General features: G+C 37.3%; 1 protein-coding gene across 1 annotated transcript in view; it reads left to right on the top strand.

Moving 5' to 3' along the window:
• LOC100761487 (programmed cell death protein 5-like) overlaps positions 1–13,898 on the top strand; it is a 39,733-nt gene extending 25,835 nt beyond the window's left edge. The window contains exon 2 of the mRNA XM_035453032.1: positions 13,526–13,898. Coding sequence (XP_035308923.1) covers positions 13,526–13,898 — 373 coding nt within the window. The remainder of the gene's footprint in view (positions 1–13,525) is intronic.
• The last annotated feature ends 2,289 nt before the right edge of the window (positions 13,899–16,187 follow it).

Raw genomic sequence — 16,187 nt, 5'->3', positions numbered from 1 at the left:
AAAGCTACCCACATGACTTTGGTGTTCAGACTCACTTCTATTTAAGTTCCATTTTAACTGGGAATGGCACACTGGAGAACAAAAATGATGATAAGCCATCAGAAAAGTTATTAATTCCATGAGTAAGGAAGATAATATTTGTATTTTCCAGAGAATAGGCAATTAAAGGGAGACTATGATTGAAGGGGATAAAAGGCAATTCATACAAAGGAGAAGCATTAAAAAAGATTCAGAATCATAGCAGAAAGAAGGAGCATGTGGCATTGTGATAGGTTATGATAAAGTTTTTCAGAACTGTCATAGCATGCCATCTAATTTGTCCTAAATGATGCTATTATTCACCTCAACAAATGATGATATAATAAAGGTAACATTACAGCAGATGGAGTGATTAATATGCTACAAGCTTTAAACTGAAGAACACTTGGGGTAATAAACTTCCGGCATTATAGTTTTGTTATATTAATAAAAATATAATAAAATCTAAGCAAGAGCAGTAATAATGTTGACAGCAATTGTAATTTACCAAAAACATATTCTATCACTTTATTGTGGTTTGGGAAATTAGCTTATTCTTTTACGGAGAAGGTTTTCTGATTTACAGATGGATATTTGAGAAGATCTTTTTAGATTGTCTTGATTACTTTATAACACAGATGCCTATAAGCATTGAGTCACACACATTAAATAACCTGTTCAATGTCATAAATGACTTGTCTAAGGAGATTTGAAAGAGTTCACTTTTATAATTTCTCTATTCCAAATGTCAAAAAATAAACAAAATATTTAACACATAAAGTTATAAGGGAGTGGATTCTACAACTAAATTTTGTTTTCAAAGCCAAGTTGCTCTCTGTCTTTGGGCTTTCTTCCTAGAAAGGCTTTACCTTTTGGTGAGTGTGTTTATCACTAAACACAACAACTAAAAATGAATTTTAATCTAATATGAAGACACTGAAAATATTAATCACTTGGAATTTATGTACCAATATTTAGAAGCTGTCATAGAAATATGCTTTATTTGGGAATCCTGGGTCTTTCAGTTATCCCAAACAGACAGAATTTAACACCATAGATACCTCAGGTAGGACTTTCTTTCCTATAAGAAAACATTCAATACACACACACACACACACACACACACACACACACACACACACACACACACACACTTCCAATTATATGTTGCTGTGATGACTACTATTGGTTGCCAATTTTACAAATTGACTACATCTGGAACTAGCTTAATTCAAAAATGGAGGGAACACCTGTGAGGGAATTTTGCTAAATCTGAAGTAGAATCAGGAACTTCTAATCTGAATCTTGAAGCACGAAGACATATGTCTATAATCTGGGCCAAAACTTCTGCTGAGCCCATATAAAGACATGGGGAAAAAAGCATTTGCTCTTTGACTGATTGCTCTCACTTTGCTAGCATTCAAATCTACTTTTTTTCCGGATTCCAGCTTCTGTTAAAGGCCAGCGGAGATATCCAGTCTTGTGTACTGAGAAAATATTGGATTCTTAGACTTTCTGTTCATTGCCATCCATTGTTGTGTTAGCTGTATCACCACCTGTAAATCATTCTAGTAAATCCTACTCGATAGACAGATGATATATTGATAGATGATAATGATGACAGTAGCTAGGTAAATAGATGGTATATAAGATAGATGATATAAGATAGATGATAGAGGTACAATAGAGATTCTTTACAGAATTCTGATTAATTCAGCTGGTATAGACAGAAATATTTTCTCTTAGGGAAATATATTCCATTTAATTTAATTTTGTACACTGTCAGCTAATGATTCTAATAAATTCCTGCCATGCCCTTTTATGGAGTACCACTGCTTTTCAGTGGTAAGGGTTGTGTGTGTGTGTGTGTGTGTGTGTGTGTGTGTGTGTGTGTGTGTGCATGTCTGTGAAGAACATACAGACATCCCACAACATTAATGCTGGAATCCTTAATAACAGTATTTAAAGTGATTTTAAAAATACGGGAAGAAAAATAATCTTCAAACCTACAAGAGTGTAACTAATCAATGACAATCAAATACATATTCATAATAAGAATATATGAATACATTTTAGGGACTGCCATAGGAAAAATCACTTTAATAAAATCAAAGTGGATACCGTGAAAATTCAAGAAACAAAATCCAGGCATCAGAAGAGCCAATGCAGATCCAGACAGTATAGTCTGTATGCAGAACTACTCAAGAGGCTAAAACTTGAGGAGTTCTGCAATCAAGAGTAAAGGAAAATCAGGTTGTTGTGAAGAAAGTGATAGAATTCTAAGTAGAATTACTTTACACACACACACACACACACACACACACTGACATTTGCTAGACATACATGTTTATACATGAGTTTAATGTGACCCTATAAGAGATAATTTTCAAAAAATGAAATCAATTAGTGTATTATTCAATGTCATGAGACAGTGGAGATTTCTTAGTTCTCTTACAAAGACCATACATAAAATGAAAGAAATTATGACCTCTAGGAATAACAAAAATACTACAATAATGGAATTATAACCGGCACAAAACTTATGGAACAGATAAGAGTGATATTCAAGTCATTAAAGTAACAACATCAAGTATTGATTTTATAAATAGTAATGCTATAAAAGTTCAGCATCTCTCCTGAAATATGTCACATAACAGCACACTAGGACCACTTGAAGTGTTGTGGCTATGACCTTCTCTGATGTGGAATATATAACACAAAAAATGAAAAGAGTAAGAGACAGATATTGGTGTTCAAACATCAAGCTGAATATCAGCAAATGAAGAAGCTGGCCAATGGCTCTCACATCTAACTCAGGCTTAAAGGACTCTTCCACACAAGAGCTCTTCACCAAGTCTCAAACTGCTACCTCTCCTCAGTGTGACTGGAGAACGAATGCCTCTCTGAGAACTTACTTCTGTCTTATATACTTTCCTAATGTTGGGATTAAAGGTGTGAGTTATAATTCTCTTTTAGACTGATTCACTCTTGTGTAGATCCGGGTGGTCTTGGACTCAAAGGGATTCATCTATCTCTTAATCTTGAGCCCTAGGATTAAAATTGTATACCACCTCCTCCTCCTAGCTTCTGGCTGCTGGGATTAAAGGTGTGTGCCTCGCTTCTAAGGCTTGAGGCTGACTTTGCTTTCCTGAATCCTCAGCCAAGCTTTAATAAATCATTGATAATATATTACTACAGGAATACAAATTATTGTCTCTCATTTCAGAACTACTGAATCAGAAATACTACCTCTGGTTCTGTGCTCCTGCTGTCTATAAGCCCACCTTGATGCACACTTCCATATGAAAGCCTTTGCTGTGATTATCTTTTCAGGATGTAATCATGGGTCATGAAGACAATTTTGAAAGTTAGATGGTCCTTTTCCAAGTAGAATATTAATGAAAAACAGAAACTGTAAAATAGTAATGTAAGAGAATTCTTAACAAATATGGAAGTGATCCCACAATGGAAGAAATTACTTCCCACAATATTGTGTTGTGTTTTATTTTGTGTGTGTATATTTTTCTCCAAAAAGTAAGGAGTGGTAAATATGGCACAGAGACCAGTTTTTTCTATGGCATGTTCATTATAATTTACCTTTGTAAGATACAAAAATGTCAATTGATAAAAACAAATGCTTTAGAATAATCCTTCAAGTGTGAAGATTTGTCACTGTGCTTGGTTTAATAAATAAGCTGACTGGCCAATAGCTTAACAGGATAAAGCTATCCTGTTAGGTGGGAAAGCCAAGCTAATAATGATGGGATAAAGAAGGGAGGAGTCAGAGGAGTCACCAGCCAGACGCAAAGGGAGCAGGAAATGAACATGCCATGCTAATAAGGGTATTGCCATGTGGCAGAACATAATTGATGAATATGGGTTAACCTAAAATATAGGAGCTAGTTAGTAACAAGCCTGAGCTGTTGGTTGAGCATTTGTAATTAGCATAAGCATCAGCCCGATTACTTGGGAAATGGCTGCCGGGACAGGAAAATGCTACCTACAAGCAAATAGTAACTTGTCAATCAATAAGATTGAAGAAAGAATATATAGTTTTAAAGAAAGCCAGGAGAGCCTATGTAAACTTTTGTAAATAATTATATTCCATATAATTTGTAGCATATACTAGCCTCAAGGTTTGTATAATTTTATGGATTTTTAGAAGCATGTGAATGTGCTTTCTGTGTACATACTTCTTGAAAATGAAATGTCACTTCTGAAAACTAGGTGGCAATTTCAGAAGTACAATGACAGACAACAAGAAGCCATGTAACTGGTATTTAGGAACAAACTGGGAAGCATAATGATGAATTGATGAATTGTTATTGTTTGAATTTTATTTTGACTTATGTGTATTTCAGTGTGTTTGTGCTTGTATACACATAAATGTGGGTACCTGTAAAAGTCTGAAGAGGTGTTGGGTCTTCCTAAGCTAGAATCACAGGCAGTTCTGAGCCAACCCATATGAGTACCTGCAACTAATTTGGTCCCTATGCAGAGCATTAAGTGGTCTGTAAGACCTACAGAGTCATCTTGCTGACCCCTTGAGTCAGTTGTTAGGAAGGATAAGGGAAAACTGGAGTCAGATACATCCCTGAAAACAGGAACTCTGGTATCTAGAGAAATAACAACCATGAGAACTGAAAATCCAAATTTGGTCAAAGGTGTATTATAAAATAAGTTAAAAACTGGAACTATGCATTTGTCACACATACATCTCCATGGGTTTATTTCTCTGAAGAGAAGGACTTTCTTGACATGCTTGACACTGTTGATAGAGTGACTTCTTCCCTGTCAGGCTATGACTGAGTAGTTAGCATTGTTATGGATAATCTTTTGCTTCTTTGGAGCAAGGGCTACTTAGTGTCTAATATCATAAAACCAGCCTGCAATAGTGATTTGTATTGTCATGAGTGCTTGAAAGGTAACTAAGCTGAATGTCTTCACATCTGTGTGACTGAATTGATTAACCAGTCTCACTTCCCAGATGACCTCTATTTTGTATTCTGCCTTCACACAGACTCCTTTGATTTATCAGAAGATGTAACTATGTACAGTATTTGGGTTTACATAGAGCAGTTGAATTTTAATGAAAACCATTCATCATCTTCAGGAGTTGGCCAATACATGTCCAAATCAAATCTGCTACTCTCAAAAAGTTCAGCATGTTACAGTGGTATTACAGCCACTTCTACAACAAGAGCTTTGAGCTCAGCAGGAAGAAAACAGCAACACAGAAACTCTTGATGATAATCATGATATACGCTGACTATTTGTAACACAGCTTTCTGATGATAACTTTACCAGTAATAATAAGTAGTTATTGTATACCAATAGTCTACTGGATTCTATGTCAGAAGTTTTGATGTAACATCATTGATTTTTCTCTAAAACACATCCAGATTATTTAACTTTACCCCTACAAAAATTGAAGCTAAGAGACTATATAAGAGTGACTATATAAAGAGGACATGTGGCCAATATGAAGAGATGCTTTAAATCTAACTGAAATCTCCTCCTTCAGAGTTACTATTTTTACCAACTTATACCATTATCTGCTATATTTAAGCTTAGTTTCTTGTTGTAGGTATTGTATATCACAAGAACTTAAGCAAATATACCATTATTAAAGTACTACATAGAACATGGGGAAACTATATGGGTTTTATTTTTATTTACACTCTATTTTATTAAACACTCTACCCTTAAGGAAGATTTTCAAATTGAATGCATCTGATAAATTAACATAGATGCATATATATATACATATAGAGTTTTTGGGTATTTTGCTATTGTTTTAATTGTTTGTATGTTTTGTTTTTTTCAAGACAGGATTTCTCTGTAGCTTTGGAGGCTGTCCTGGAACTCAACAGACCAGGCTGGCCTTGAACTCACAGAGATCTGCCTGTCTCTGCCTCCTGATTGCTGGCATTAAAAGCATGCGCCACCACCACCTGGCCTTTTGAAAATTTCATAATGCATATAATATGTTTTGAGTAAATCCACCTGCTGTCTCCTTCTCTCTAGTTTCTTCCGTATCCTACTATTTTTGCCATCATTTGATTGTGAAGAGACACAATTTATAATCATGGCAACTCTTATAAAAAGAAAGCATTTAATAACGTTTAATTTGTGCTTGCTACAGTTTCAGAGGTTTAGGCCCTTATCATCATGGTGGGGAGAATAGCAACACAGAGGCACACATGATGCTGGAGAAGGAGCTAAGAGTTCTACATCCTGATCTGCTTTTAAATGGTGTAAAACAAATTCATCTCTTTCACTTTTCCAGTGTAAGGAATTTCTCTGGGTTTTGGTTTTGGTTTTTACCTTTGGGAGTACTTATAGCTAACCAAATCCCTCTCATGATGCATCTCTCTGATATCCTCCTCCCTTACCATATTAACAGTGACTCTTCTACCCTCTTGTGTTTAATATCCTTGTCTGTAGATGATGAGCAGGATTAGATAATTCCCCATTCCAAAGTTAGTTGATTAACCAGCTTACTTCTTTGGCAGCTGATATAAAATATACAGTTTTAAAGAGAAACCTGGCACTAGGAAATTGTCCAGAGATCTACAAGGATGACACCAACTAACAATCTATGCAATAGTGGAGAGGCTACCTTAAATGTCCGTCCCCACTAATGAGATTGAGGACTGCCGTATATGCCATCATAGAGCCTTCATCCAGTAGCTGATGAAATCAGAAGCAGACACCCACAGATAAACACTGAACTGAACTCCTAGAGTCCTGTTGCAGAGAGGTAGAAACATAATCAAAGAGGGTCCAGACCAGGCTGGAGAAACCCACAGAAACAGCTGACATGAACAAGGGAGAGCTCATGGACCCAAGACTGATAGCTGGGAAACCAGCATAGGATTGACCCAGACCCCCTGATTGTGGGTGGGTGTCAGTTAGAAAGCCTGGGCAATCTATGGGGCCTCTGGCAGTGGATCAGTATTTATCCCTAGTAAATGAATTGACTTAGGGAGTCCATTCCAGAAAGAGGGATACTCTCTCAGCCTAGACACACAGGGGAGGGCATAGGCCCTGCACCAAATGATGTAACAAACTTTGAAGATTCCCCCATGGAAGGTCTTACCCTCCCTGGAGAGCAGAAAGGGGATGGGATAGGGGGCTGGTGGGCGGCAGGGGAGGAGGGAGGGAGAGGTAACTGCAATTGATATGTAAAACAAGTTTGTTCCTAATTTAAATTTAAAAATCTGAAAAAATACTCAGTTTCTACAGTTTCAAATGTGAAGGTCTTTGAAATGTCATTATTCTGGCTATTGCAGTGAGCCTTAACCTACATTGTAAACTATCCATTGTTTCTGTTCATTTACTTCCTGTCTCTAAAAATGTAAGGCTTTCTTATACTCAGAAACATTGATGCTCCAAAGGTATGTTTCAAAGGAAATATAAAGATGGGTGGATGCAAATATGTAAAAGTACTTATCACTGACATCAAAATGTTTAGCTTGACCAAGAGTCCAAAGACCTTCATAAATGAGAACTTTGCTCTCCATGGCTCCATTTCTGCTCCAACAAGATGTCAGGAATTATCATGAGCCCAGAGAAACTAACCAAGCTGTAGATATAAGTGTGCATTTGCAGAAAAACATTGTTCACATAAAAGATATGTTTCACAGAACAACTACAGTTGAGGATACAATACTTTAGTTTTCTTTAACTTAGAAAAAGGGATAAACAGTATCTTTAGTACAGAACAGATAACTATGTTTACAAGCCAAGAAAGAATATTTCATTTTCTTTACCTTAAAATTAAGCATCTCTCTCAGACAGCAAACATTTTCTCTTTTTTTTTTTTTCGTTTTTTAAAATTTGAATTAGAAACCAGATTGTTTTACATGTCAATCCCAGTTCCCACTCCCTCCCCTCCCACCCACCCCAACTAAACTAATACCCTACCTATCACATATCCTTTCTGCTCCCCAGGGAGAGTGAGGCCTTCTGTAGGGTGTCATCAGAGTCTATCATATCCTTTGGGATAGGGCCTGGTCCACCCCCATGTCTCTTGGCTCAGGGAGTATTCCTCTATGTGGAATGGGCTCCCAAATTCCACACCTATGCTAGGGATAAGTACTGAACTACTACAGGAGGTCCTGTAGATTTCTGAGGTTTCCTCAATGAAATCCATGTTCCTGGGGTCTGGATCAGTCCCATGCTGGTATCCCAGCTATCACTCTGAGGAGCAAGAGTTCCCTGATGTTCAGGTCAGTTGTTTCTGTGGGTTTCACCAGCCTGGACCCCTTTGCTCTTTACTAGTCCTTCTCTGCATCTGGATTCCAGTTCAGTTCAGTGATTAGTTGTGGGTGTCTGCTTCTACTTCCACCAGCTGCTGAATGAGGGCTATCGGGTGGCATATAAGACAGCCATCAATCTCATTATCAGGGGAGGGCATTTAAAGTAGCCTCTCCTCTGTTGGTTAGATTGTTATTTGGTGTCATCTTTGTAGCTCTCCAGACCTGTCCCTAGTGCCCAATTTCTCTGGAAACCTAAAATGTCTCCCTCTATTATGGTATCACCTTTCTTGTTTTCATCTATTCTTCCCCCAACTCAACCTTTCTGCTCCCTCATGTCCTCCTCACCCCTCCTCTTCTCCCCTTCTCATTCTCCTAGCTCCCTCCCCCAACCTCCCTTGCTCCCAATTTGCTCAGGATATCTTGTCCCTTTCCTTTTCTCCAGGGGACCATGTATGTTTCTCTTAGGGTCCTCCTTGTTTCCTAGATTGTAGTACAGCAAACATTTTCATCAGCACAGGCCATGCTGAGACAAAACAGTCAACAGCCACTCTTGCCTGAGTCTTAAGCCAGCTAAGTACAAAGAGTATAACTAGTTGAAGAATTCTGGCGGCAGCTTTGTCCAAATACTCTGTGGATGGGACTAGAGTGAATGAGACTGAAGAAGGTCCAGACCTCTGTATTCCCAATGTATAGATACAGGATTAAGACCCAAAGCAATTGATTTTGGATTTCAGTAAACAAAGCTGGTAAATGCTGCACTTAATCTTTCTACCAGCAGATATCTGAAGCAACAGGAACCAGAGTAAATAACAGAAACCACTTTCTGTTTTCATTGTCTGTTATAGCCTGAAATACTGAAGGTCATTAGATCACTTACTTAGATCACATCAAACCTATCTAGAATAACTTAAACATAATGCATCCCTTAGTATTTTCCCTTACTTTTATTATTAGCATTGTTCAATAATATATGAACCTTATGATTAAAGATAAGGAAATCTTGAAGATGCTCACTTGAATCTGTTTCCAAGAAACATTTGCAGAAGTGGCATTATTGAATTGAGTATGCCCTCCCACCATTTCTGCAGGTCAGCGTGAGATCCTTCCACCTGTCCTAAATGCAGAAAAGAATAAATTGCATTTTCAGTCCTGTGGAAATAATTATATTTTCAAGGTCACAATCAATCACCATAAACTCAGTACCTCTCCCTTGGGAGAAGAAAAATTTAAAACCCTGATGTATTATTTTTGTCAGTTTGAAAAAAAGCTTTTCCAACTGACATGGTCAGTTATGAAACAATCTACATGGGAGAGAGTCACTGGACTCTATTGAGTCTCCACTCTTGTCTTTGTTTTAGTAAATAACAGCAATCATGAAAATGACTCTAATATATACAATTATTATATTTGTTGTACTCCTTTATATGTAAAGTACTTTAGATTTAAAGTACTTTAATTCAGGGTCTTGCTTAATTTTGAGAGGCATCTTCTGAATAAAACAATAACAATAATTATTTATATACAATAGAACTAGATAGCACAGGAGATTTAGAATATTCTCCAGGTAAGCCAGTTAATAAGTAGAAGAATTAGAAATGAAACTCATATCACAATGACTGCAGATATCATAATAAAGGAAGATCCATGCAGCGTGTGACATGTCTGAATTTACATAAACAAAGCTAGACATTTTAAAATTAGCATACACACTACTAGTCATCATTATCAAATTTTCAACAAAACCTTGTCATCTCACCATCCCCTATGGATCTCTCTACCTTGTTTTCTCCCCTCTGACACCTACTCCATGTGTAGTGTATCTTCTTTGCAATCTCTTGGTCTCCTCTCTATTTTCTTAGGCATTCATTAATTTTATTCATATTTATAAACATGCACATATACAATAAAATCTTTATATGAGGGATAACATATGGTATTTGAGTAAGACTTTTTAAAAATATGAATCTGCAAACAGAATAGAAATAAATATAATTCCTAAATCTGTTGATACTTACTTAGTTACTTCCAGAATCATCACAAATTTACTCACCTTCAAGTGTTTGTGTTCTTTTAATACAAATGCTGAATATATTTACTATCACAGAGAACCAGAGAGAATTTCTCACTTAATCTTCAAGGAGACAATGACTTGCATGCTCATCTGTGTTGTTTCATTCACATCAGTGGTTTCTTGTCACTGACTCTGGATTAATTGGGGTGTAGATTTCATATCATGAGTTAAGAAAACAGTCTCGAAGAAGCTGATGTATCCCAGAAAAACTGAATGACACAGGGCACAGTGAAACCAGACCAATCATCTCCAGTAGGTTGCAAAGTTTGGAGCTGTTGGGATGGTCTGTCACAGCTGACTTGCAGGCATAGAAGAATTTCTTTGGTGAAGGAGCATAGAATGTGAACATTAAAACAATTGTGTTCAGCAGTGAGCCAACTGAATCAACTTCCCATGAACTGTGCATCTGTCTCTGGTGACCCACCTATTGATTTGAAAGCTCTTGGTAAAGCCAGTGGCTTGGGTGTTTGAGGACACCTTGATGAAACTAATGATAAATTCCGAAGCATGTTTCTACCAATTTCACAAAAATGTACGTAAGATATTCAAAAGTTCTCATATATACTGGCAAGATCTATTGACATCTATTTTTTTAGGTTGGCTTTACTCAGTCTTGACTTTGTTCTCAGGAAGACAAAAATAACTATACTGAGGAGCTTATACTCCTCAGTCTTCCTGTGATTTTGGTTAAAAAAAAAAAAGGAAAAAAAAACCTGGGGAGCATAGTGTAATTGACAGTCTGTTACAATAAGCAAATCATTGAAACTCTGTCTAGACACATCTCCACTGGCCCATACCTGGAGTCAAGATACAGAAACACACTAAGTAGGGAGAAGTTAGGCTCTCAAGTACAATTTAATGTTGTAAATAAAAGTCAGAATATGTGATGGTTAGGCACAGGACAATGGGATGTTCTACAGATGACTAAAGGTAGAGTACTTACTGCGTGCTAGGAGCTATCAAAACTACTTTATATCTACTAAGTAGCTCTAATAATAAGGTATTTATAATGTTATACTCTTGAAAGAATTTCATAGAGAAGTTGAGCATCTTCTGAAATATGTATGGAATGCTGATTTACTTGCTTGATATGAGCATAGGAGCTGCCTTTGTCCAGCAAGATGAGACTGTAATGAAGTACTAAATGAGAAATAAAATTTGTGGCATATGGATATGCCAACTCTTGAGCAGTGAATAGAAACCAGTCTAAGAGAAAAATAATACTACACATAAAAAGGAGTAGACATCTGAAAGCTGACAAGAAGTGGGGGGTGAAGAGAGAGAAGGAGGAATCAGGAGGGGAGGAAGAGGAAAGAGAAGCTATGATAGAAGGAAGATAGGGAGTGGATTGGAAAATTTTGAGAATAGAGGATGAAGGAAAGACAGGAAGAAAGATGAGGAATGGAGGAGACATGAGGGGGAACGGAGGAGAAGAAGGGGGAAGGGGAAACATTTGGAACAGATTGAACAAGAACTCAATTACTTAATCTGATTTATCCTATAACAGTTTCTCTGATTGTTCCCTCTTGTGTCCTCAACTATATTAGGTGCACATGATCTCTTTTAAGACTCCTTATAAGAGGACCAAGTTTCTAAATTGGACTTTACAATTAAGACTAACCACCCTTGAACACTTTATCACCTAGTACATAACTATGATAAAGATTTCAACATATGAACTTCAGGAGATGATAGAATAGTTGTTTTCCTGCCCATAATTCAACAATTGAGCCAAAAGGCTGTAATGAATAAAGGTTTGTGTTCTACTAAATGGTCTATGCTCAGCCTTCAATTCCAAAGTGGTGGTATCTAACATATTACCCTGTTGGGTTGTGTGAGGCATAAGATGCAGACCTAGTTCCTTTTGACTTCTACATTCAAATTTTTTCCTAACTTCCTAGTACACCTTTGCTGTGTCTTTCTCACACATGGGCTTTAATGCATTTTCCAGATCCCAACTGCTGTGGTTCCAGAGAACTCTAAAGTAAACCCTATTTTTCTTAGCATGTGAAGCATCTTTAATTTATCCATAAGTACTGACTAGATTAATAAAAAGAAAGATGCCTGGCCAAGAGCTAGGCAGGATCTCCAGGCACAAAGGAAACAGGAAAGAAGGAAGGACTAGCAAGCCGGATTTAGAGAAAGCAGGAAAGCAACATGGGTAGTACAGAATCTACATAATAAAGCCATGAGGCAGGAAGTATATTAAAAGAAGTGGGTTAATTTAAGTTGTAAGAGCAAGCCTAAGTTACTGGCCAAGCTTCCAGAATTAATAAGAAGTCTCTGTGTCATTATTTGGGAGCAGGCTGGCAGGACAGAGGAAAGACTGGCTACAAAGAGGCTGTGGATCATGAGCATCCCATGGAAATGTGCATATAGATTTGATGCATACCTAAGCCAGGAACAGAACACCATATGACTGAACCACTATAATTGTTAGAGATTTTTGCTGTTCGAAAAACATATTTTGGAAGCCCACCCCCAAATGTCCTCCAGAACATATGTGTAGTAAGAAGGTTTAGATTATTTATTCTGTTCTAGAAAGAGGGAAAGGTATGACCCAGGGAAAGCTAGGTAGAAAGGGATAATGGTCATAAGCTTCCTGCAATAGTCAGTCAGCCTTGCATTACAGAATTCTCAGGATAGTGATGGATGTGGTAACAGTCTTGATTCAAATACTATCAAAAAGTGAAAGAACATTTACATCAGGCTTTGTGTAATTTTTCAGGTCACAAAGAACCTTTTCTATATTTGGTATACAAATAGTCAAAGTGGCTGGGGTCTGCCTTGTCTGAGCATCACTCATCTTCTGCTGGGAATGCCACAATCTGGATTCTGCTTTGACTTTGTCAATGGTTCATGATGGAATGACTAAATGAGATTTCCCTTCTTAAACTTAAATCCTGTTTTGTCTCTCTTATCTGATCTTGGGATACAGTCTTCTTAATATTTTAATGTGATAAAATTATTATAAGAGATTGAGAGTGATTTTATAAACCTATTTCATTAGGTTTTTGTAAAAATTAAATGAAGTAGAATACTTGTTTTCTAGTATATTATCTGGCATACACTGAAAACATAGTCACAAGGTACCAGTGAACAAGACCAATGAAAATCACTGGCAGGACCCGACAGCGCCTGCACCTGTGTGACGTGTGACGGCCGCACCAAGAGTGGACGAGCTGGAGGCGCTGCGGAAGCAGAGGCTAGCAGAGCTGCAGGCCAAGCATGGGGATCCTGGTGATGCAGCCCAACAGGAAGCAAAGCAAAGGGAAAAAGAAATGAGAAACAGTATCTTAGCCCAAGTTCTGGATCAGTCAGCCCGGGCCAGGTTAAGTAACTTAGCACTTGTGAAGCCTGAAAAAACGAAAGCAGTCGAGAACTACCTTATACAGATGGCATGGTACGAACAGCTAAGCGGGAAGGTGTCTGAACAAGGTTTAATAGAAATACTTGAGAAAGCCAGCCAACAGACAGAAAAGAAAACAACAGTTAAATTCAACAGAAGAAAAGTGATGGACTACGATGAATACGACAATTACTAGAAGAAGATGCTTAAACAGACTTTCGGAACAGTGTCTAGGGCAGTTACAACCTTTCAATGTTTGCTTTGTTCATTTTCTATGTGTCTTTTAAAAAATAAATTTGTTACTCAAACTAAAGCAGTTTGGGTGTTTCAGAATCACAGGCAACTCACAAGAAGATTTTGTTTTGACTTTTAAATGTTGGCAGTCAGTGCAAGTTATCCATTGCAACTGGACATTAACATGAGGTGGAGGATTAGAAGCTGTTCAGCCAGAGACATCCAGGGACCAAAAACCCTGGGCAACAGAGTCAGCTTTCAGATCTGAGCACATTCAGCATTCTTCAGGCAGAACTTGCAAAAGCAAGGACATGTCCTTTTTCTGCAGATAGCATTTCAGATTCCAAGCTTTTGAATTAATTACTTTTCAGAAGCCTTGAGTTTCCATTATCCAACAAATATCACTCTGATCCAAAACAACTAGAGCGTTACTTTCTCAAAGTAACTAGAGCATCCTTCGGAAACTGTTGAACAGTGACGTTTACAAGAGGAGCAGGCTGGAGGGATGGTTGACTACAGACGAGCACAGATTTCAAGTTCTCTCTCAGCACCGTGTTGGGCAGCTCACAACAGCCTGTACCTCCAGCTCCAGGGGATCAGACACCCTCTAGTCCCAGAAACCTCCACATGGAACCATTATAAGCGCACACACACATACCTGATAAAAATAAATTCTAAATACAAAAAATGAAAAAAGGGAAAGAAAATCACTTCCAGGTAAAACAATATAATGATTAGCTTTAACCGTCTGTTTGACAAAGCCAAGAAATAATTGGAAAGAGGGTGTCAATAAGGTACAGTCTACATTGGATTGGTATTTAGGATACACTTGTGAAGAACTGAAATAAGAGAAACACCTTGATAGTGATTTCAAGAGATAGTTTCATCCCCACTACACCGATGTATATTTAGGTTTTGGTTAGAAATAATTGATTGCACTGAATGACCTCTGGATATCCTTGCCAGCATTAAAGTTGTAAGGAACACTGAAATATTGAAAATTTCATTTTCTGTAAGGCTCAAATCCAATCACCCTTAAAATTCAGTGATTCTGATTTTAGTAAGAAATGTCAAGATCTTCCATTGACCTTTGTTTTCCAGGATTTGTACTTGCTGTATTAATTGAAATTTAATATCCTGATGACTATAAAAGAATGTCACACACAGGATTGTTTGTGTGTGGAAATGTAATGACTAATATTATTAAATTGACAGAATTGAGAATTATCTGGGAGAAAAGACTCAGGGGGAAGATTTGTGATGAGTCATCTAGATTATGTTAACTGAGGGAGGAAAACCATCCTCAGCTGTGGATGGCACCATCCTGTGTGCTGCAGTCCTAGAATGAATGAAAAGAGAAAGAGAGGTAAGCACTTTATTTAGGATCTATTCTTCTCAACTACGAATGCAATTTTACCAACCACTTCCTTCTGCAACCATATCTTCCTTGCCACAATGGAGTATATCTCATAGGGTCATCAGCCTAAAGAAACTTCTCCTTTCAAATAAGTTGTATCCTGAAAGACGTTTGATCACAGCAATAAGACAAGTACCCAGACAATTCAGTGCCCAGAATGCCACAAACTCTCAAAAAACTAAAATCCAATCTTTTCTTTCCCATTAGCTTTTGGATGAACTTATTCAAGCCATTCAGATTCAATCAAGTTTTCTAAGACACAAAGTAAGAATTAGCAATACATCCTCATGAGAAAAGTATAAAAAAATTTAGAAATTGTAGTTCAGACATGTTAGATATGCAGAGCATTTTTAGCAATTTCCAAAAGTCATTTCAATAGTGTCTGATGATACAAGCCTATAATCTCTATTTCTTTGGAGGCTGAGGCAGGAATAACATAACTCCATGACATGTCAAAGGCTACTGAACAATCTCAAGGCAAACCTGAACAACACAAGAAAGAACCTGTCGCAAAAGGAAAAATAAGGCTGAGGATAAAACAGCTTCATGGTACAATGGTAAAATACTTTCATGAATATGGAGACCAAAGTTGAATTCTCAGCACTAGAAAGGAGGAAGATAAGATGAAGTTGCCTGAGAAAGAGGAGGAAACAAAAAGCATTTCACTTTATGAAGTATCCTGGTATACTGTCTTATCAACAGTCCATCTGGATAATGGATAGTTACAAGGTTCTGACTAGCCACCATTTCTGCTATATTGAAATCAATAGAGCTTTTAAACTTTATTGATTTCATCTCAGATTTAGTGGCCATTTTATGTAAAATACATTGGAA

Source organism: Cricetulus griseus (assembly GCF_003668045.3).
Source record: "Cricetulus griseus strain 17A/GY chromosome 1 unlocalized genomic scaffold, alternate assembly CriGri-PICRH-1.0 chr1_1, whole genome shotgun sequence".
NCBI lineage: Eukaryota > Metazoa > Chordata > Mammalia > Rodentia > Cricetidae > Cricetulus > Cricetulus griseus.
This window is presented reverse-complemented; position numbering and strand designations above follow the sequence as displayed.